The 22,507-nt window shown below is 37.2% G+C and overlaps 2 protein-coding genes across 8 annotated transcripts; both read right to left on the bottom strand.

Moving 5' to 3' along the window:
- Positions 1-1,054: 1,054 nt before the first annotated feature.
- On the bottom strand, positions 1,055-22,118 carry LOC132173823 (uncharacterized). Of its 7 annotated transcripts, XM_088514976.1 has the most exons (13): positions 21,937-22,118; positions 21,398-21,824; positions 21,076-21,274; positions 20,379-20,931; positions 20,203-20,268; positions 20,028-20,093; positions 19,892-19,957; positions 17,437-17,502; positions 17,263-17,328; positions 2,520-2,618; positions 2,306-2,410; positions 2,101-2,196; positions 1,055-1,199 (listed from the first exon to the last, which is right to left on the bottom strand). In XM_088514976.1, the coding sequence occupies exons 2-13, from the start codon at positions 21,549-21,551 to the stop codon at positions 1,134-1,136; spliced, it is 1,602 nt and encodes a 533-aa protein (XP_088371102.1). In that variant the 5' UTR covers positions 21,552-21,824; positions 21,937-22,118; the 3' UTR covers positions 1,055-1,133. The 7 variants fall into 7 exon arrangements, with proteins under 7 accessions (XP_088371102.1, XP_088371103.1, XP_088371104.1 ...); XM_088514977.1 differs by lacking the exons at positions 1,055-1,199; positions 2,101-2,196; positions 2,306-2,410; positions 2,520-2,618 and adding exons at positions 15,418-15,786; positions 17,087-17,152; XM_088514978.1 differs by lacking the exons at positions 1,055-1,199; positions 2,101-2,196; positions 2,306-2,410; positions 2,520-2,618 and adding an exon at positions 15,418-15,786.
- Positions 2,641-7,139, bottom strand: LOC132173825 (uncharacterized). Its single transcript, XM_088514705.1, has 8 exons — positions 6,915-7,139; positions 6,338-6,799; positions 6,011-6,209; positions 5,275-5,905; positions 4,440-4,538; positions 3,003-3,098; positions 2,802-2,900; positions 2,641-2,676 (listed from the first exon to the last, which is right to left on the bottom strand). The coding sequence occupies exons 2-8, from the start codon at positions 6,489-6,491 to the stop codon at positions 2,641-2,643; spliced, it is 1,314 nt and encodes a 437-aa protein (XP_088370831.1). The 5' UTR covers positions 6,492-6,799; positions 6,915-7,139.
- Positions 22,119-22,507: the final 389 nt, after the last annotated feature.

The following is a 22,507-nucleotide window of genomic DNA, read 5'->3' as shown; positions in this document are numbered from 1 at the left end:
ACGTTGGAATCCAATTCCAAAGCGACGCCGTTGGAGTATAGCGCAGGACATGTGCATCCAAACAGTGCAACGGACCCCGGACTCATTTATGATCTGACCGTTGATGATTACTTGAACTACTTATGTTCTCGTGGCTACAACCACTCGATGATCCAACTATTTTCGGAAAGCCGGGCATTTGCGTGTCCTAAGTTTTTCAGCACCAGAGACTTCAACTACCCTTCAATCACCGTTTCTAATCTGCATGCAACCCCGGTGACTGTTACTAGAACGGTGACTAATGTTGGTTCTCCGCACGCGTCGGACGTAGCGTGTGTGAAGCAACCTGCGGGAGTTTTGGTCACGGTTGAACCAACAAAATTGGTGTTCAATACAGTCGGAGAAAAGCAAAGCTTCAAGGTTATTTTGAAGCCCAAGACAGCGACGACTAATCTTACAGTCTTTGTGTTTGGAGCATTGGAGTGGTCAAATGGGAAGCACTTCGTGAGGAGTTCGATTACAGTGAACTCTTTTGAAAAGTGAAAATGTATTTCAATTTATTGTTTGATCATTTGCCAGACTCTCCTGTAATTATAATATTTCTAGTCCTCTTTTTCTCTCTTTATCCCAAACACCAACCATTGACAACAAAAATGGCAAGCCTTTTTTATTTTTTATTTTTAATTTCTAAGAAACTGTCTCAAGCTTAGTTTCATATGTCTTCTAATTCTTACATTGAAATGATCACCAAACTTACAGAGACTCAGAAACAAAATACCCCAACTCACCTAAATAACCATACGTACAGATCACTAAAAGTAGTCCAAGTACACGCTATTAAAAGCTACAAAATACCTAAAAATATTACTCAAGATAATTTATAAGAAGTAAAAGAAAGGAGAAATAGTATGGGTATTAAATGCTTACTAACAGGATGTGTAGCTTATTCATTGGTACTCGTTACATTTTTCTTAATTAATTATTTTGTTTTTCTCTAATAAATGAGCTACACATCAGTTTAATAAACCTCTGATAGTAAAAGAGTTAATACCTCTAACATTTCTTAAATAAAAATAACAGCACAAAAAGCTGACACAACAACGACAAAATTTATTGCCTGCTTTGATCTTCGATTACGTGGCCGTAGTTCATCTTCATCCTGAGGCAAATGGATTGAGCCTTGTGGCTGTGATGAACCCAAAAGAAACTATCATACAGATCTGTAGTCCCAAAATAAACAGTAATAATATAAGCCAACATCCAAATAACCAAATTCATCTAGCCTTATGCAAGATACTTCCTTTAACTCATGATTTTGAAAAAAGGGGTCTAAGGAAATAAGATCACCACTTAAACACATGGGATATCATCAATTTACTTTCGATTTAATTATTTTCACAAATTTCAACTTACTCTCTCCCATGGATTATCAGCAACCACACTTCAAAAGCCAAAATTTTGCATAATACTCTCCACATTTTATCATCAACCAAACAGAGTCTATAAGCTTCAAACATAGAGATTCGAAACAAAATACTCCAACTCGCCTAAATACCCATACAGATCACTAAAACAATAATCTAACAAAAGCCTAAATGCATGAGTTAAAACTATAATCTCATAAATACCTATGTACTCTCCATAACTTAACTATGAGAATTTGAGTGTTTTAAGTTTACTATGGCATGAGTGCTAATCTGAACTACATAAGTTTACTACCCATAATGTTTCAAAAATTTTAAATTTAGACTCTCCATTACTAATTTTCGTCAAATTAGACGGAAATCTATGAAATTACGTAATTACCCTCAATGCTTTTTTTTTAATTTTTTTTTTCTGTCCAATTAGGCGGAAATTAGTAACGGAGGGTCTGAATTGAAAATTTTTGAAACATTAGGGCGGTACATTGCCAATTTTTAAACATTGGGGTGCGAATTGAAAAACCTCTGAAACTTCAGGAGGGTAAAGTGAATTTAACCCTAAAAATTTTATGTTGTTACTGTGCAAACGGCGTAAAAAATTTACGTCGTTTGCCAACATAAACGACATAAAATGGATATTAAAAAAAAAAGTCTCAACCAAATCTCTGAGGAGTCTATTATCCATCGGACTGAAACTCACCTTTATGTACTCCACAAAACCTCCCTTCCTCTTCTCAAGCTCTAATGCAGCAGCTTTCTCCTCCCTAGTTGTCCGAGTCTTTAATGCTTCTTCTTTCTATATGAAGCACCACAAAATTCTTCAACAAGGAATACCACTCCTACACAAACACGTGTACACGCACATGTAGACTGAAAATCCAACAAAAAAAAAATATATCACGTACCATCATACGCTCCTTTGCCTCATGCTCTTCATCCTTCCTCCTCCGCATTTCTTCATACTTGTCTTGTACATGTTTACTCTGCCAATCTCTTGCAGCTTGTTCAGCCTTCAAAACAATCATGTGGAACTCAGAACAACGAAGTAAAACAATCATGTGGCACTCAGAGCAACAAAACTCTTTTGATCCAATATATATATATATATATATCACTTACCAGTATACGCTCCTTTGCCTCACGCTCCTCATCCTTCCTCCTCTGCATTTCTGCATACTTGTCTTGTTTACTCTGCCAATCTCTTGTAGCTTGTTCAGCCTTCAAAACAATCATGTGGCACTCATAGCGACAAAGCTCTTTTGATAGCTTGTTCAGCCTTCAAAACAATCATGTGGCACTCATAGCGACAAAGCTCTTTTGATAGCTTGTTCAACCTTCAAAACAATCATGTGGCACTCATAGCGACAAAGCTCTTTTGATATATATATATATATTACTTACCAGCATACACTCCTTTGCCTCACGCTCCTCATCCTTCCTCCTCTGCATTTCTAAATACTTGTTATGTTTACTCTGCCAATCTCTTGCAGCTTGTTCAACCTTCAAAGCAATTATGTGGAACTCAGAACAACAAAGTAAAACAATCATGTGGCACTGAGAGCAACAAAGCCTTTTTTATCCAAAAAAAAAAAAATCACTTACCATCATACGTTTCTTTGCCTCACGCTCCTCACTCTTCCTCTGCATTTCTGCATACTTGTCTTGTTTACTTTGCCAATCTCTTGTAACTTGTTCAACCTTCAAAACAATCATGTGAAACTCAAAACAATAAAGTAAAACAATCATGTGGCACTCAGAGTAACAAAGCTCTTTTGATCCTGTTAGAAGAGTTATTAGGTTATAAGTCATTAGGGTTTGAGGGTAGTTTGGTCATTGTGATATTTTCCTAATCCTATATATTAAGATGTTTGTATTAGGTTAAAAATAAGCTGAATAATACAGCAGCCTCCCCTTTTCCCTTTAAACTACTTACTGCAAAACTCTTAACATGGTGTAAGAACATTAGGGTTTAGATCCTTGTTCCTTTGATTGTAGTCTTAGTTTTCAACTGTTTTTTGTTTTGTTTTGGTGAGTGTTCTTCTAGTGGCAGCATCGCCCATGTGGGCTTAGAGCCCACACAAGTAGTGCCTTGAAAGATGTTATCCGTGGTTGAGTTTAAAAAGAAAAGAAAAGAAAAGAAAAAAAAGGTTGCCGTGTGCTTTCACAGTGGTTTTTATGGTGTGGTGGCCGGCATGGGCTGTGGTTGTTGGTGTAAGGTGGCCGGCGTGTTGTAGTGGCCATCGGGAAAAAATAAAAATAAAAAATTCTGTTAGTATAGGCGTGGACTGTGTTGTTGAAAAGTTGCTCGGTGGTTGTAGATTGATTACATAGCTACTATCCTTGGAGTTGCTGGCGCATTTTGTCTGTCTCCGATGAAGTTCCAACGAGACTCCAGCGAAGGTTCCTATGTGATTTTTCAACAGTATTTCGCCTTAGTTTTGGTGTCTATGGCGTTTCTACTAGTATCCTGCTAGTTCCTGCAAGACTCGTTGGTTGATCACATGAAATGTGATTGTTGTTAGTTGTCGAGATCCGACCGGCCCTAGTGTTTTGCGGTGAAGTCCAATCTACCTTTGGTGTTTTGTGGCAAGATCTGACTGGCCTTGGTGTTTTGTGATGGGTTCCGACTGGTCCTTGTTGTTTTCCGGCGAGATCCTATCGGCCTTGGTGTTTTTCGGCAATATCTGACTGCCTATTGCAGTTTTTGACAAGTTTTCGAATGGCGTTGAAGTTTTAGCAAATTTTCTTGTTAGTTTTATAGGTCTTTATATTGTGTGTTCCAAGCTGTTCTAGCTTGAGGGGGAGTGTTAAAATATGTTTTTATATGTGTTTTTTGTTTGCTTGTTTCTTGCAAGTTGGATTTATATGATTTATATGATACAGTTTGAGAAAGTGTTAGAAGAGTTATTAGGGTTATAAGTCATTAGATAGTTTGGTCATTGTGATATTTTCTTAATTCTATATATTAAAATGTTTGTATTTGGTTAAGAATAAGCTGAATACAGTAGCCTCTCATTCTCCCTCTAAAATATCACTTACCAACATTCGTTCCTTTGCCTCACGCTCCTCATCTTTCTTCCACTGCATTTTTGCGTACTTGTCTTGTTTACTCTGCCAAACTCTTGCAGCTTGTTCAGCCTTCAAAACAATCATGTGGAACTCAAAACAAAAAAGTAAAACAATCATGTAACACTCAAAGTAACAAAGCTCTCTTGATCCAAACAAAATTTGAAACACGAACTTCATATATATACCCATCAAGGACTTAAACATCTTAAATAGAACTTGAATATGTAAAACTTAGAAAGACGGATTCTTCCAATTGCGTAAGGAAGTTCATTCATTAATGTCCATACAACTCCAAAAAGCATATAAAATAAAAATATATTCTTAATTACAAATATGCATGAGGTATCCACTGCATTATATCATAAAAGTGATACATTCATCTGATCGCAATATTCATATCATTATTTGTCTCATAAATAAAAAATTAATTTAGTTAAAGAATCACTTAAAACTGGCAATAAGCATACAACCATCAAGAACCACAAACTCCAAATGCACAAATATTTTGTAATAACTCTGCATCAACAAAATGTTTAAATAAATCTTGAGAAAAAAAAGTTCATTACAACACAATTAGTTTACAGATAATTGTACGAAAAGATAACAAAAAAAAGAATTGCAATACACAACTATAGTCCAAACAAGATGAAAAGAAATATCACCTGAATGACTTGCAGCGAATGTGTTAACATTCCTTAGATATTGACTCAATAAGGGTTAGAATATGAAATTTGTCCTATGCATTGAAGAACTAGAAAGCTTTCACACAGACTTTTGAAAATATTATTGTAAAGGTTTTATCTACCTTTTTAGCAGACAACAAGTCAATCCAAATGGTTTTAGTGGTCGCATTTGCCGAGAAACCCTTGTCAACCATCATCTGAAAATATTTCATTGCCCATGATATCTCATTTTGTTGCAAGAAGCCTCGGATGATTATGTTATATGTGAAATGGTTAGGTGAACAACCGTTCATGTCCATTTTCTCAAATAGCTTTCTCGCCTCATTTAGTAGTCCCTCTTTGCAAAACCCACTGATCATTATATTGTAAGTCTGAACATTAGGTTGCAAGCCTTTCGTAGGAAGACTACTAAACATTTCTCTTGCAATGGTAAGTTTTCCAGCATTACACAGAGCATCAATCAAGCTGCTATAAAATAATATGTTATGGGCGAATTTGAAAGTACTGCATTCTCCTAGAGGGAATGTCTGGTTGATTTGAGCCCCAGATCCTCTCATATTAACGTAACCTGGATAGTACCTTATTGCAAATGGCACTTTCTCAACCAAACACAGCCCAATCTCCTCTGCCAACTCCACTATCTCCCACTTACTGAAAGGGTAAGTCGTCTTGTGGGTAATGTGAACTTCTCCATTCTCTGTCAGCATGTAATTTGCATTACTCAAGAAACCCCTAACCAACTTCCGGTGAAGTCTGAAAAAAAAAAAAAAAAAAATTGATTCTTACTTTTTTTTCCGATGAACTCTGATAAGTGCCCGGCCATTATCATAAACATTTTCAAAAAGTTAGAAAGTTTACTCTATTTGAGGCTTCTGACATTCCGGCCAAATGAAACCAGCATGAGGAAAATTGAAGACTATCCTGTCGAACAATTTCGAACGAAGGTGAGGGTGTTGGTGCATAGTATGGGCATCCACATGATGTAAAACAGTGCATCTCCGCTTCTTCAGTTCTTTCAAATTGGTATTGGCATTCGTATACGCATTCGTCAATAACTCTTTGGCATACATGTCGAACAGATCGATCCCATGTTAGAAACAAGTCCAAAATTATATGATATAAATTATAGGCCAGGGAGGGCAGAAACAAATGTATAAGAAGAGTAAATGAAAGAGTAAACGATACCTTCGGAATCAAAAGAGGTGGCAATCATGTTCTCAGCAGTGCCAAATGTTTTTGCTAAGCATACAGCAAAAGAGAAATTCCCCTCACCCACAAGCAGTATTTTATGAGAGTTGCTATAATGCCCTATCCATTTTTCTTCATTACACACACCCATTTGATTCTCTTTAACCTTAAAAATCTTCAAACTTGATTATCCTCTAGTGTTTGATATATATAAATAGGAGTCACACACTCTTGGAGCTTCCCGTTCGATTGAATGAGCAAATATACTGGAATCGACAACAAAATCACCCACTCAATTCCAAAGAAATTCAAGTTTGGAAGGCTTCCATGGCCTCCTCGTTTTCTTTCCCTATATATGGACGCATTAATGTTTGTTTACCGACGTTTGTTGTTCATGGTGCTTGCCTCTTTCAATTCTTGGTTGTGCCCTTTTTGTTGATTTGTCGTTTCTGTTTTTTTCTTTACATATCAAGAGAGAAGTAAAAAGAAAAAGAGTGAGTTAAGCAAAAAGAACGAGAGAAAAACAAAAACAAATGCTTATCTCTCTTGTTTTAAGTGAAAGAAGCTCTGAAACCTCTCTTGAAGAAAACACTCATCCAGCCCGGCCGTACGTGAGAAACTCTGCCTCCTTCGTGAGAGTCACCGGAGAAGGTGGTATGTCTCTGTCTCCATCCTTCTCCCCTCCACTCTTTCTTTCTCTGGTATCCTTTTCCGTTATTTAGCTCTTTTTTTTTTTTCTCTCTCTCTTTTGTTTTCTTGCCAGAAATGACGTCGTGGGTCGCTTGAACTGAAAGAAAGATTTTTATGGGAGGCTTTTCTTCCACGTCAAAACTGTTGGACAATTAATAACTCTTTTTTTTTTTTGGTATTTACAGTACAAGAAGGCAAAGAAGAAGAAGAAACTCAGATCGGCGTATTTCATCTGGGGTTGTGACATTTTGCTTGATTTCTTTACCACGGATCTGGCCTTTTGCTTTTGCTTTCCTTTTTTGATGTGGTTGTGAAATTAAAGGTGTTTGGATAGAACCAAAGAGCTTTAGTGACGAGCAAGTGGCGCGGAATCTGTCAACATGACGCCAAAGATGGATTTCACTCTTTATGCTATACAGGAGTACCTCCTAAGGCAAAGTTAAAGGATGATTTATAAGTGGACTTCACAAATTTATTGATTTCTTTACCACAGATCTGGCCTTTTGCTTTTGCTTTCCTTTTTTGATGCGGTTGTGAAATTAAAGGTCTTTGGCCGGAACCAAAGAGCTTTAGAGCATTCCCAGCAGACTCCCTATAAGGGAGTCTGTTTCCTAAATTTAGGGAATATGTCTAAAAAATTGCAAAAAACGTCCTACAGCAGATTCCCTATATGGTTCCTTAAACCATCAGCTGCTACAGTTGAACCCAATATTTGAGGTTCAACTGTAGCGATCCATTGCCTTATTATAATCATCAAAAAAAACTCTCTCTCCTCTCACATCTTTTCACGCCCATTATTTTTCTCCATTCTTCTCCGCCCTCTTCTTCTTCTGCAAGCCATTTTTTTCGCCCTCTTCTTCTTCTGCAATCCGCCCACTTCTTCTTCTGCAAGCCATTTTCTCCGCCCTCTTCTTCTTCTGCAAGCCGCCCTCTTCTTCTTCTGCAAGCCATTTTCTCCGCCCTCTTCTTCTGCACTTCATCTTCAATACTCCATCTTCACTCTCATGGCCACTCAAAAGGATTTACACCCAAAATTAAACAACAAATAAAACCCACAAAATCAATCTTCCCCAAAGAACTTAAATCGTTCCAGAACTCAGCAACTCAACCAAAACTCAAGAAACTCTAGATCCATTCGGCCAAACCATCTCAAAACAGATTCTAAGAACACCTCAATTAGAACCGAAACTCAACACCCAACCAGCCACTCAAGACAATCAAAAATCCTCAACAACACAATTGATTACCCAAATCGAATACCCAGAGAATCAACCCCATCACAATCAAATACCCATAACTAAAAGAAGGAGAATTTTACCCAAAAAATGATTCTGAGCCTATAAGCCGCTGTCCAGCCACTCACGGCTTCGCCGTGGCCATCTACTGAGCTTTCTCTCTCTCACCATCTCTCTCCATCCCTCGCCCAACTCTCTCTGCATCACTCTCTTTCTCTCTCCTGTTCTCTCCCTATCTGTCTTCGTGAGCGAAAACCTGCTGGGGGGAAAGTGAGGCAGAGAGTGAGATAGAGAAAGGGAGAGAGGTGTGGCTTGGGGGAAAGAAAAGAAGGAAACAGAGTGAAGAAGACGGAGAGACAGAAGACGGAGATGAGAGAGAAATGAAAAGAAAAAGAAAAAAAATTTTACAATAAAAGAAAATATTATTTTATTAAAAATAAAAATAATATTTTAATAATATAGGGAATGGTAAAGGGAAGCTATTGTGGAGTTTTTGTAGATAAGGAAGCAAAAAGTAGTTTGGATCCTTAAATATAGGGAAAATGGTTGGGTAGCTGCTGGGAATGCTCAACATGACTCCAAAGATGGATTTCACTCTTTATGCTATACAGGAGTACCTCCTAAGGCAAAGTTAAAGGATGATTTATAAGTGGACTTCACAAATTTATTGATTAATCTATTGAATTTATAGAGAAATATAGACAAATTATTGACACTAATTATTTCTCAATTTGAAAAGACATTTAGTATTTTTTGTTTCTCTCTGTTAAAAAAAAAATGTGGAGCCCTAGCATATATGCTTTGCCCGCATGTAAAATGTTGTATGCACATTGAGGACGAGATTTTGAAAGGGGAGGAAAGATAGAGTTCCATGTAGACTTTAGCACTCCTAGTAGGACCCAAGTCGTAGCGGTATTGTGACAGCTAGGCGGCATTTTATATTGCTGCGAATCTAGTTTTCCACGAGCGAACCAAACATATTTGTTAGAATATATTCTGATATTCACCATATTTGTTGATTGATCTATATATATCACCATATTTGTTGATTGATCTATATACCTAAGTGGACCTTAGCCCATTAGCTTAGGCTTTTAAGCTAGAGTTGTGTTCACTTATGTATATTAATGTACTCTTGTTAAAAACTCCATAATCGCTTTATCACCTAACAAATGGTATCAGAGCCATGGTTACGTTTTTGGGACGGGTGTTTGGATGCGTCGGGTTTAGAGTTGTGTCCGCCTTCCGCAACTCTTGACGTAAGACACTCTTGGAAATGTAAAAAGATTCACAAGTGAGGGGGAGATTGTTGTGAATGTACTTGTGAATGTTGTATCCCACATTGAGAAAATATAAAAGAAAAGAGTGCTTAATATACCAAAGTGGACCTTAGCCCATTAGCTTAGACTTTTGAGCTAGAGTTGTGTTGATAAAAACTCTATAATCGCTTTTATATATATATATAAAATATGGTATCAGAGCCAATGGTCTTGGGATCGAATTTGGATTCCGTCAATTTATCCTCATTTAAATTAAATATTCTACGCGTTAGGCATCACTCATTACAAAGTAGTTTGAGGCCACACATAAGGGGGTCTGTTGAGCGATACAAGGCATGTCTTGTGGCTAAGGGCTTCAATCAGGAGTATGACATTGATTATGAGGAGACTTTTGCGCTGGTGGCTCGCCTTACTTCGGTCTGATCCCTCCTTGTTGTGGCTTTTGTGCGTTGTTGGAATCTTTTTCAAATGGATGTGAAAAACGTCTGTTGAGCGATACAAGGCATGTCTTGTGGCTAAGGGGTTCAATCAAGAGTATGGCAATGATTATGAGGAGACTTTTACGCTGGTGGCTCGCCTTACTTCGGTCCAATCCCTCCTTGTTGTGGCTTTTGTGCGTTGTTGGCATCTTTTTCAAATGGATGTGAAAAACGTCTTTCTCAATGGTGATCTTAGTGAAGAAGTTTATATGCAGCCTCCTCCTAGATACGGTCATCCGCTACACAAGGTTTGCTGACTTTGTCACACTACAAAAAAAAAGGGGTTTTCTGACGTGTGCTACAGTGTAATTTTTTTGCCACCTCAGCAATTTTCTGTCGTGTTATATATAAAACGTCAGAAAAATTTTTCCTGACGTGTGAATAGTAACACGTCAGAATTTTCTGACGTGTCTGTTCAAACACGTCAGAAAATTCTGACGTTTTAAATGTTGGAGCGTCAGAAAAATATTAAAAATTTGAAAATTTTAAAAATGATATAATTTCTAACGTTGCAAAATTTGCCACGTCAGAAATTTTCTGACGTGGCAGACCGCCACGTCAGAATGCTATATATATGTATATATATATATATATATATATAATCAGATATGTATATTTATAAATATAAACTAATATATATATATATATATATATATATATATATATATATATATATATATATATATATATATATATTTTTTTTTTTATATTTTTTTTCTGACGTGCCCGGTGTCGCACGTCAGAAAATTTTCTGACGTGCGACACCTGGCACGTCAGGAAATTACCTCGATTGGCCCCCTTTGGGCGGAATTTTGAACTTCTTTCCCTCTTTTTATTTCCCCCCTCAACTTTTTCCCACTTATTATTTTTTACCTCTTCATTTTTTTTTCCCAGCACATTCGATCTCTCTCCTGTCTCAATCTCCCTGCAGCACATTTTTTTTTCCCAGCTGCTTCTCTGCAGTCTCCACGGCACCTCGATCTGGAGGATGAAGAGAAACAAAAGGTGAAGGGGAAATGATGAGAAGCATGCGCGCAGCAGATCGAAGAAAAAGAAAAGGAGAAGAAAAGAAGAAGAAAAAAAAAGAAAAAAAAAAAAGGAGAAGAAGAAGAAGAAGAAGAGGAGAAGATCGATTTTGAAGAGAGAGAGAGAAAAATGAGAGCTGGAGAAAATTTTCTCCAGCTCTCACCATGGTGCAGTGGTGCAGATCTGCACGTACGGCAGCGTGAGGGAGCTGCCGTGCGTGCAGAGGAATTCAAACGAAAAAAATAATAATAATTTAATTAATTAATAATTAAAAATTCCAGAAAAAAATTTAAAAAAAAAAAAGTATTTAATTTTTATTTAATTTTTTAATTTTCTGACGTGTGTCAGAACTACCACGTCAGAAAATTTTCTGACGTGGCAGAAATGACACGTCAGAAAATTTTCTGACGTGTTACCCACTCACACGTCAGGAAATTTTTTGACGTGGCATTTTTGACACGTCAGAAAATTTCTGACGTGTCGAAAATGCAACGTCAGAAAAAATTTACTGACGTGTTAGTGGGTAACACGTCAGAATTTTCTGACGTGTTGCCTAGTCACACGTCAGGAAATTTTTTTTCCTGACACCTACGTTTCTGACACTCGACACGCGTCAGAAACGACCCGTCAGAAAAATTTTCTGACGTGTCGGACACTAGAACACGTCAGGAAACTCATGTCAGGAAAAAATGGTTTTTTTGTAGTGTCAGGCATTATATGGTCTGAAACAGGCACCACGAGCTTGGTTTGCCAAATTTAGTTCCACTATTGCACAAATTGGGTTTGTTTCTAGCCCTTATGACTCTACTCTGTTTATCCGACGATTTGATGTTGGTCTCATTCTTCTCTTACTATATGTTGATGATATGATTATTACTGGAGATGATACTGTCGGTATTCGTAACTTTCAACAGTTTTTGAGTCAACAATTTGAGATGAAGGATTTGGGTTTTCTCTGCTACTTAATTTCTTGGATTGGAAGTGCATGTCTTCTGATTCATATGGTTATTATCTCTCTGAAGCAAAATATGCTTCAGATCTCCTCTCACGAGCTGGCCTTACTAATTGTAAAATTGTTGATAGCCCTCTAAAGACAAATGTCAAATTTCGTGCCACTGATAGTAAGTTACTTTTTGATGCCACTCTCTATCGACAGTTAGCTGGAAGCCTCATCTATCTTACTATGACACAACCGGATCTTACCTATGCGGTTCATCTTGTTTCTCAGTTTATGACCGTACCACGCTAGTTCATTATGCTGTTGTTCTTCGCATCCTTTGTTATGTGAAGGGCACTTTGTTTCATGATTTGCATTTGTTTTCTAACTCATCATTATACTTACATGTATATTCATATACTGATTGGCAGGTGATCCCACTAACTCTCATCTCTTGGTGTAGCAAGAAACAGTCTGTTGTTGCCCGCTTTAACACTGAAGCTGAGTATCGTGCTCTTACTAATACCACCTCAAAGCTCTTGTGGCTCCTACATGATATGGTGTTTCTCAAACCTCTAATTCTCCTATCTTTTGTGACAATCGAAGTACGATTCAAATTGCACATAATGATGTATTACTTAAACACACTAAACACATTGAAATCGACTGTCATTTTGTACGCCATCATCTTTTGCAAGGAACTCTCCATCTCTGTCCTATTGCTTTCGCTAATCACTTGGCCAATGTGTTAAAGAAAGTACATATGCCTTGATAGTTTCGTGATCTTGTTTCCAAACTCAAGTTGGCATCTACATTACTCCCTTGAGTTTGAAGAGATGTTAGAATATATTCATAATATATTATGATATTCACCGTATTTGCTGATTGATCTATATTTCTCTGTATATATATATATATATATATATATATATATATATATTGATTTGATTCTGTAATATTGTTCATTAATTCTTGATTGTATTTCCTATTTTATGTAACCTTATTTAATTATAAATAAACTCATTTATATACAGTTCAATACACACATAAATACAGTATTCAGTTCATACATATATTCTCTAGTTATTTTAACAATATTAAAATAGATTGTGAGTGAAGGATTACTTGGTACTACGCATATTAGTACGGAAGGATGGACAGCTGGCAATAAGGCAACACTGAAGAGCTCGTACAAGCGGTGAACCGAGTTTGGAGTTTAATAATATGGCGAAGGAGCTTTCGAGGATATGGGGGAATTTTACTTTAACGAATTAAAGAGGAGAACGTAGAGGTCTGTGCCTAGTGGGATGTATAAATGCGGAGAAGCTAGCAGATCAATAAGGAGGCTTTTCGGTCCACCATGATGAAGGTCTGGAAACCAGAGAGCAAAATCGTATTACACCCTGTACAGTGGGCAGGGGTGGATCTCACACCTTACTCTACAGGTTGACCGCGTTAAGTTATTGACCATTTTTTATCATTGCCCATTTTCCGTACAAGCCAAACATTAAAAAATATTTTATATTGAAACAAATAGAATTTAAAACTTATGTCGTTTGATGCATTTCGTTTAGTAAAAAGTAATACTACTCTTCACACTATTCTATCACATTTGTTTTCATATAGATTGATATGACGTGTTTTAAATAGTTTAGCTTTTCTTTTGTTTTATTAAGTGGCTAACATAAAAAAGTCTCTTAAAACACATCAGGTCATGAGTATAAAAAGTAATATAACTCGTTAATAGAGAATCACAGCCTTGAGCCATCGGATTGAATAATTAATTTGTTATGGCATGGCTTAGCAAATTTGAAAGTACGGCATTCTCCTACACGGAATGTCCGGTTGATTTTAGCACCAGATCCTCTCTTGTTCATGCATGTAACCTGGATAGTACCATCTTGCAAATTGGCGCTCTTTACATTCTGTCCAAATGAAACCATCATGAGGGAAACTGAAGACTATCCTGTCAAACAATTTCAAATGAAGGAGAGGGTGTAGGATCATAGAATGGGCATTCACATCATGTAAAACAGTGCATCTCCGCTCCTCCGGTTCTTTCAAATTGCTCATGGCATCGAATATTTAGTCATCAATACCTCTTCGATCGAAGCCCAAAATTATGTAAACAAATTAGCATGCTATGGATTAAACAGGTGGGGGGACAGAAACAAAACGCTCCACCCTAAATGGAGTCTGGCTGCAATCAAATCCGCCATCATAACCACCGGTATATACGTGTTAAATCACCGCATATTCCAAAAGCTTAAACTAACAGAGACGGATGAATTTAATCTTTTTATTTCTTTTCTGTTAATTTCTAGCGAAAACTCGAGGTAATAACATGAAACCAATCACGTTGGAATCCAATTCCAAAGCGACGCCATTGGAGTACGGCGCAGAACATGTGCATCCAAACAGTGCAACGGACCCCGGACTCATTTATGATCTGGCCGTCGATGATTACTTGAACTACTTATGTTCTCGTGGCTACAACCACTCGATGATCCAACTATTTTCGAAAAGTCGGGCATTTGTGTGTCCCAAGTTTTTCAGCACCAGTGACTTAAACTACTCTTCAATCACAGTTTCTAATCTGCATGCAACCCCGATGACTGCTACTAGAACGGTAACTAACGTCGATTCTCCGCAACCTGCGGGAGTTTAGGTCTCGGTTGATCCGACAAAATTGAAGTTCAATGCAGTCGGAGAAAAGCAGAGCTTCAAGGTTATTTTGAAGCCCAAGACAGCGACAACTAATCTTACCGTCTTTGTGTTTGGAGCGTTGGTATGGTCAGATGAGCAGCACTTCGTGAGGAGTCCCATTACAGTGAGTTCTTTTAAAAAGTGAAAATGTATTTCAATTTATTGTTTGATCATTTGCTAGACCCTCCTGTAATTATAATCTTTCTAGTCCTCTTTTTCTCTCTGTTTCCCAAACACCAACCATCAGGGCCGGCTCAATGTATTTGGGGGCTTTCGGCGAAATTTTGAAGTTGAGCCTTATTTTTTTTAATATTTAAATATTAATTAAATAATATTAATTTTAATAATATTATTATATTCTTATACTATTATTATTATTTTCATTCTCATTGTTGTTTCATGACTTTTAAATTTAACTTTTAACTAGTTGTCCAAAAAAATTGATGTAGCATATTTGTTTTTTTTGGGTTAATTGGTCTTATTTTACAATGGGCTTATTATATTGAGGCCTTATTTTAGAGGACTAAACTTTTTATGAGAAAAAATTTTGGGCTTTATTTAAAAAAAAAAAAAATTATGCCTTAAGTTAAAATAAAATTAAAAAATTTTTTAAGCCTTCATAACTGGGGCCCTAGGCGACCGCCTCAATGGCCTAGCCATTGAGCCGGCCCGGCAACCATTGACAACAAAAATGGCAAGCTTTTTTATTTCTAAGAAACCATCTCAAGCTTAGTTTTATATATATGTCTTCTTCTTACATTGAAATGATCACCAAACGTACAGAGACAGAGAAACAAAATACCCCAACTCACCTAAATAACCATACATATCACTAAAAGACTAAAAGTACGTAGTCCACACGCTAGTAAAAGCAACAAAATACCTAAAAATATTACAAAAGAAAAATTATAAGAAGCAAAAGAAAAAAACAGAACAAAAAAGTGTCACAACAACAACAAAGTAAATTGCAAGCATGCTTTGATCTTCGATTAAGTGGCCTTAGTTCATCTTCATGCTGAGGCAAATGTTTTGGGCCTTGTGGCTGTGATGAATTCTTAAATTCATCAACCCAAAAGAAACTATCAATATGATTCTGCATCGAGCATGCATGTAAAGTAAAAATTAACAATTATGGCATATGCTTTCAGAATAGTAAGGACGTTGGCTCATTAATTTGAACGGTCATTGCATCAAGTTTGGCTGTAACAAGAGTACTGCTATTTATTAGACTCTCATACGACTGTCATATAATTATGATGATATGATAGTGAAAATCAACATTTGAAAGTCAACTATGATATTCACTGCCACATCATCATTATTGTATGACAGCCGTATGAAAGTCTACTAAATATCATTTCTCTAATAACAACTGAAAACGTTACTCTAAAATTAAACAACCATCAATCCACTTAATCACATACAACTTAGAAGTCATAACAGTTACAAATTGAAAAACAACACAAATAGTCTTGACCAATTCATGAATAACACAAGTAGTCCCAAAATAAACAATAATTTGCCAACATCCAAATAACCAAATTCATACAGAGTTCACGTTTTAGCCTTATGCAAGATACTTCCTTTAACTCGTGATGATTTTGAAAACAGGGGTCTAAGGAAATAAGACCACCACTTAAACACATGGGATATCATCAATTTACTTTTGATTTATTGTTCATGGTATCAATATAAACTCTGTTTGCCAAACAGAGTCTATAAGCTACAAATAGAGAAATTCGAAACAAAATACCCCAACTCACCCAAATACCCATACAGATCACTAAAACAATAATCTGACAAATACCTATGTACTCTCCATAATCTATTAGTGTAACTTAATTAATGAGAATTTGAGTGTTTAAGTTTACTACGGCATGAGTGCTAATCTGACCAAAATGAATCCAAAATATGGGTTAAAAGAACATGTCTCCTGCTTATGAGTATTGGGGAGGCCCCTAATTAATCTCTTATCTCATGCAGATGTTCTTCTTGTAGTCTTTTTTATTTTTGTTTTTGAATAATCTTCTAGTAGTCTTAGAGAGAGTACATGGAAAGGGTAAGATTGCAGAATACCTAAAAAAAAACCTTCAAATGGCGGCCTTCGAGAAAGTTTTTGTATTTAAATTCTGGGGGTTGTAAATGGGTGGCCAGACTGAGTTCAGGAGGGTGGGGGCATTTTGGGGAACAAAATGACAACAGTGATCACGTGCGAGTCACGTGATCACTTTTTCGTTAGTCAAAACGGCTTTGACTGATGGATAGGTAGAATTGCAAAAATGTTGAACTTTGGGGGGTGCATTGCAAAAATTGAAACATTGGGGGTCGAATTGAAAATCGGCTCAAACTTTAGGGGGTAAAGTGTACTTTTTTCCAAAAAAAATATCACTTACCACTATATGCTCCATTGCCTTACGCTTCTCCTTCTTCCTCCTATGTATTCTTATAGCTTGTTCAGCCTTCAAAACAATCATGTGAAACTCAGAACAACAAAGTAAAACAATCATGTGGCACTTAGAGCAACAACTATCTTTTGATCCAAACCAATATATATATATATATCACTTACCAGCATACGCTCCTTTGCCTCACGCTCCTCATCCTTCCTCCTCTGCATTCTTACAGCTTTTTTAGCCTTCAAACCAATCATGTGGAACTCAGAATAATAAAGTAAAACAATCATGTGGCACTCAGAGCAACAAAGATCTTTTGATCCAAACAAACAAAAAAATATATCACATACCAGCATACGATCCTTTGCCTCACGCTCCTCATCCTTCCTCCTCTGCATTCTTGCAGCTTGTTCAACCTTAAAAAAAAAATCTTGTGGCACTTAGAGCAACAAAGATCTCTTGGTCCAAACAAAACAAAATATATATATATATATATATATATATATATATATATATACTGAGGTGACAGGGTGGTAATGACTGTACTGACGGGGTGGTGGACTACCGTAAAGCAACTAGAACCTCGACACAGAGAAAGGATAACAGGGGGTAAGCAAAGAGGAAAAGAGCAAGACTATACTCAGGGGGGAGAAAGAGAGTAGGGTGTACATCAAGGCAGCAAAGAGATCGGAACTCTTACGGCTCTGATACCAAGGAGGGAGGGTTGAAGCGCAGTATGCATATAGATGCAGGGATAAGGGGAGGTGATAATAGGATGCAGTAAATAAGCAGTTGTAAATCAAAGCAGTAGAACCGTCCAAAGTGGCGGTATGACAATTGTATAATTAAAATAAACAACTGGAATAAAAAGCAATTGATAAGCTGGAACCGAAGAAAACAATAATCGTTATAGATTATAAAACTCTTACTGAAGTAAGCGTTAGGACTTACTGAAGTAAGGGATAGAGAAGAGAGGATACAAGAAGAGAAACTAGGGAACTGGCTAGAAAGTTTCTGAGGAGGACAAAGTCACTCAAAAAACCTCTGCCTTACAATGGGGGAGGGGAGCCCGTTATATAGGCCGAAAACAAAGCATAAAACAAAATACATTCATGAGCCGCGTTCATGCGGTCAAAAAGAAAACAGTAAAGGCACGTCTGGCGCCAGTCTGAACAGTGAAAGTAATCAATCTGAAACAGTAGCTGTCGGCACTGTAGTGTCGGCAGACAAATCTTGAACAGTGAGTGAACAGTGCTTCTGAACAGTAATTCTGCACGTGTCGTCCGGACATGAACAGTAAAAGTGAACAGTGATTTTGCACAGTAACTCAAAATAGTAATGAACAGTGATCCGTCTAAGATCAAGGAGAACCGAAACCAAAAACTCAAACCAGCCGTTATGAGCTAGCTCTGAACAATTCTGGCCGTTAAGGAGCCAGTCTGGGAAAACCTAAGAAAACTAGCCGTTATGAGAGGCTAGGAAGCAAACTGATATCTGAGGGCCGTCCTGAGGCCGAACATTCACATGTCTTCAACCCCTGGGTAGGGATAGTAGTCTTGTGAGTCTTCAAAATAAGGAGGAACCTGGATAGGCTTTTCGGCAGATGGTTTAGACGTCTCATCTTCTTCATCGTCCAAGTTATCCAGGGCAGCAAGTAAGGCTTCAATCATTTCTTTCTTCTTGGAAGAATTCTTCTTTGAAGAACTTGAAGAGGCCGAATGGGAGGAAGCAGGGGAACTTTCTTTTTCTCTTTTTGGAGAAGAGAAAGCACTGGGGGGAATTAACAAATTGGATAAAGCAGACGCCTTTGGGGCAGGAAGGGCCTTGGGGGCGTGAACCATGTTTTTAACAGAAAGAACAATGGAATCATTTAGTGAGCATTTATCCCACCATTTGATATACCAATGTCTTTGAATTTTGTCTTCTGAAAGGTGATATTGCCATCTCAGAATCCAAGGAATTTTGAATTTTTTAACAAAATGAAGCATAGTAGAAAACTTAGCTCCATAGGAATCAACCTTGAAGTGACTTTTAAACAATTGAAAAGCATCAACAAGTTGGAGGGGGAGAATATCAGGGAGAAGACCAAATTGGTTCCACCACCTGGAGAACCAGAGGGGAAGGATACCGCAGAAGTCTTTATCAAAACTGACAAACCAAGAATGTTCAAATTTCGAGGTTTGATGAAGCAAAAATTTAAAATAGGCATCAATGTAATCATAATAATTACAAGGAATGTTAAACCCGTTAAGGGACCTGGAAGCAGAGGGGTGATTTCCCCATTCTTTTTCAGAAATAATTTTCTTGAAATAAACACTGTGGTAAATTGTTTTCTTGGGATTAAGCCTGTCTGGTATGGCTTTGAAGAAAACAGAACCTGTTTGTTTCAAGATAGCAGAATAATAGGCTAAGTTTTTCAAAGGATGTTCAGGGATCCAATGAAAATTTGGAGGACAATAAAAAACGGCAATATCTCCGGGGGAAAGGGAAGAGGAGACCCGATTTAATTCAACAAAAAATAAATTTTGGGAATAAGGGAGGGCCATATATTCCGACGTCTTGTCGTACTTAATGGATGGTTTCTGGGAAGGATCCGCAAAGGGATCATAAGGAGCAGCAAGGGTGCTGGAGTAGGAAACCTGGGAACCAGAATTGAAATGAGTAAATCTGTTGGTTAAGGCAATAGATGAAAATGGTAAAGGAGAAGCAATGGGAGCAATGGAAGACTCTGACTTTATGGTCAAAGCCTTATATATATATATATATATATATATATATATATATATATATATATATATCACTTACCAGCATACGCTCCTTTGCCTCACACTCCTCTTCCTTCCTCCTCTGCAGTGTTGCAGCTTGTTTAGCCTTCAAAACAATCATATGGCACTTAGAGCAACAAAGATCTTTTGATCCAAAAAAAAAAAAATTCACTTACCAGTATACGCTCCTTTGCCTCACGCTCCTCATCCTTCCTCCTCTGCATTCTTGCAGCTTGTTCAGCCTTTAAAAAAATCATGTGAAAATCAAAATAACAAAGTAAAACAATCATGTGACACTTAAAGCAACAAAGATCTTTTGATCCAAACAAAATATATATATATATCACTTACCAGAATACGCTCCTTTACCTCACGCTCCTCTTTCTTCCTCCTCTGCATTCTTGCAACTTGTTCAGCCTTCAAAACAATCATATGGAACTCAAAACAACAAAGTAAAACAATCATGTGGCACTTAGAGCAACAAAGATCTTTTGATCCAGAAATATATATATATATATTTCACTTACCAACATACACTCCTTTGTCTCACACTCATTATGTTGCAAGAAGCCTTGGATGATTATGTTATATGTGAAATGGTCAGGTGAACAACCGTTTCTTTTCATTTTCTCAAATAGCTCCCTCGCCTCATTTAGTAGTCCCTCTTTGCAAAACCCATTGATCATTATATTGGAAGTCCGATCATTAGGTTGCAAGCCTTTCGTAGGAAGACTACTAAACATTTCTCTTGCAATAGTAGGTTTTCCAGCATTACACATACCATCAATCAAGGTGTTATGAAATAATATGTTACTGGCGAATTTGAAAGTACTGCATTCTCCTAGAGGGAATGTCTGGTTGATTTTAGCCCCAGATCCTCTCTTATTAACGTAACCTGGATAGTACCTTATTGCAAATGGCACTTTCTCAATTAAACACAGCCCAATCTCCTCTGCCAACTCCACTATCTCCCACTTACTGAAAGGGTAAGCCGTCTTGTGGGTAATGTGAACTTCTCCATTCTCTGTCACCATGTGATTTGCATTTCTCAAGAAACCACTAACCAACGTCCGGTGAAGTCTGGAAAAAAAAAAAAAAAAAAAAACACGATTCCTACTTGTTTACTGGTGAAGTCAGATAAGTGCCCGGCCGTTATCATAAACTTTTTCATAACATTAAAGACAAAGGGAAGAACAAAAAAAAAAAAAGAATAGAAAAGCTTACTCAATTTGGCGCTCCTCACATTCCGACCAAATGAAACCAGCATGAGGAAAATTGAAGATTACCCTGTCAAACAATTTCGAACGAAGGTGAGGGTGTCGGTACATAATATGGGCATCCACATGATGCAAAACAGTGCATCTCCGCTGCTGCAGTTCTTCCAAATTGGTCATGGCATTCGTATACGCATTCGTCAATACCTCTTTGGCATACATGTCGAACAGATCCCAGTTAGAAACAAGCCCAAAATAATGCACTAAATTGGGGGGACAGAAACAAATGTATAAGAAGAGTAAATGAAAGAATGTTTCCACCCTACTGATACCTTTGGAGTCAAAAGAGGCGGCAATCATGTTCTCAGCAGTACCAAAAGCTTTTGCTAAGCATACAGCAAACGAGAAATCTCCCTCACCCACAAGCAGTATTTTATGAGAGCTGCTATAATGCTCTATCCATTTTTCTTCATTACACACACCCATTTGATTCTCTTTAACCTTAAAAATCTTCACACTCTTGGAGGAACCATGCTTCCCGTTGGATTGAATGAGCAAATATTGGAATCGACAACAAAATCACCCACTGATCAATTCCAAAGAAATTCAAGTTTGGAAGGCTTCCATGGCCTCCTCGTTTTCTTTCCCTATGGACCCATTAATGTTTGTTTACCGACGTTTGTTGTTCATGGTGCTTGCCTCTTTCAATTATTGGTTGTGCCCTTTTTGTTGATTTGTCGTTGCTGGTTTTTTGTTTACCTATCAAGAGAGACGCAAAAAGAAGAAGAGAGAATTAAGCAAAGAGAAAAAGAGAAAAACAAAAACAAATGCTTCTCTCTCTTGTTTTATTAAGTGAAAGAAGCTCTGAAACCTCTCTTGAAGAAAATCACTCATCCGGCCCGGCCGTACGTGAGAAACTCTGCCTCCTTCGTGAGAGTCACCGGAGGAAGAGGTATGTCTCTGTCTCCATATTTCCTTCTCCCCTCCACTATAGTACTCTTTCTTTCTCTAGTATCCTTTTCCGTTTTTTAGCTTCTTTTTTTTTTCTCTCTATTGTTTTCTTGACAGAAATGACGTCGTCGGTCGCTTGAACTGCCAGAAAGATTTTTTATGGGATATTGCTTTTCTTCCACGTCAAAACTGTTGAACAATAACCCTTTTTTTTTTTTTTTTTTTTTTTGGTATTTACAGTACAAGAAGGCAAAGAAGAAAGAAGAAATTCAGATCGTCGTATTTCGAGATGACCACTCCTATTCTCTCTCTTTTATTTATTTATTTTTTTTGAAGTTTAAGGTTTTTCTAGTTTCAAATTTTTATATTTATTTGAAAATATTTTTGTCATCTTATGGTCTAAAAAAGCATATGTTATGCATATGATTAAGACTTTGACTGATTTAACGAGTTGGCTTAAAAGAATGGGAATTTTCGCCAATAAATAATAG

The sequence above is a fragment of the Corylus avellana genome, chromosome 3, assembly GCF_965113065.1.
Source record: "Corylus avellana chromosome 3, dhCorAvel1.hap1.2, whole genome shotgun sequence".
Lineage (NCBI taxonomy): Eukaryota > Viridiplantae > Streptophyta > Magnoliopsida > Fagales > Betulaceae > Corylus > Corylus avellana.
Note: the sequence above shows the minus strand (reverse complement) of the source record. Positions and strands in the feature narration are given on the sequence as shown.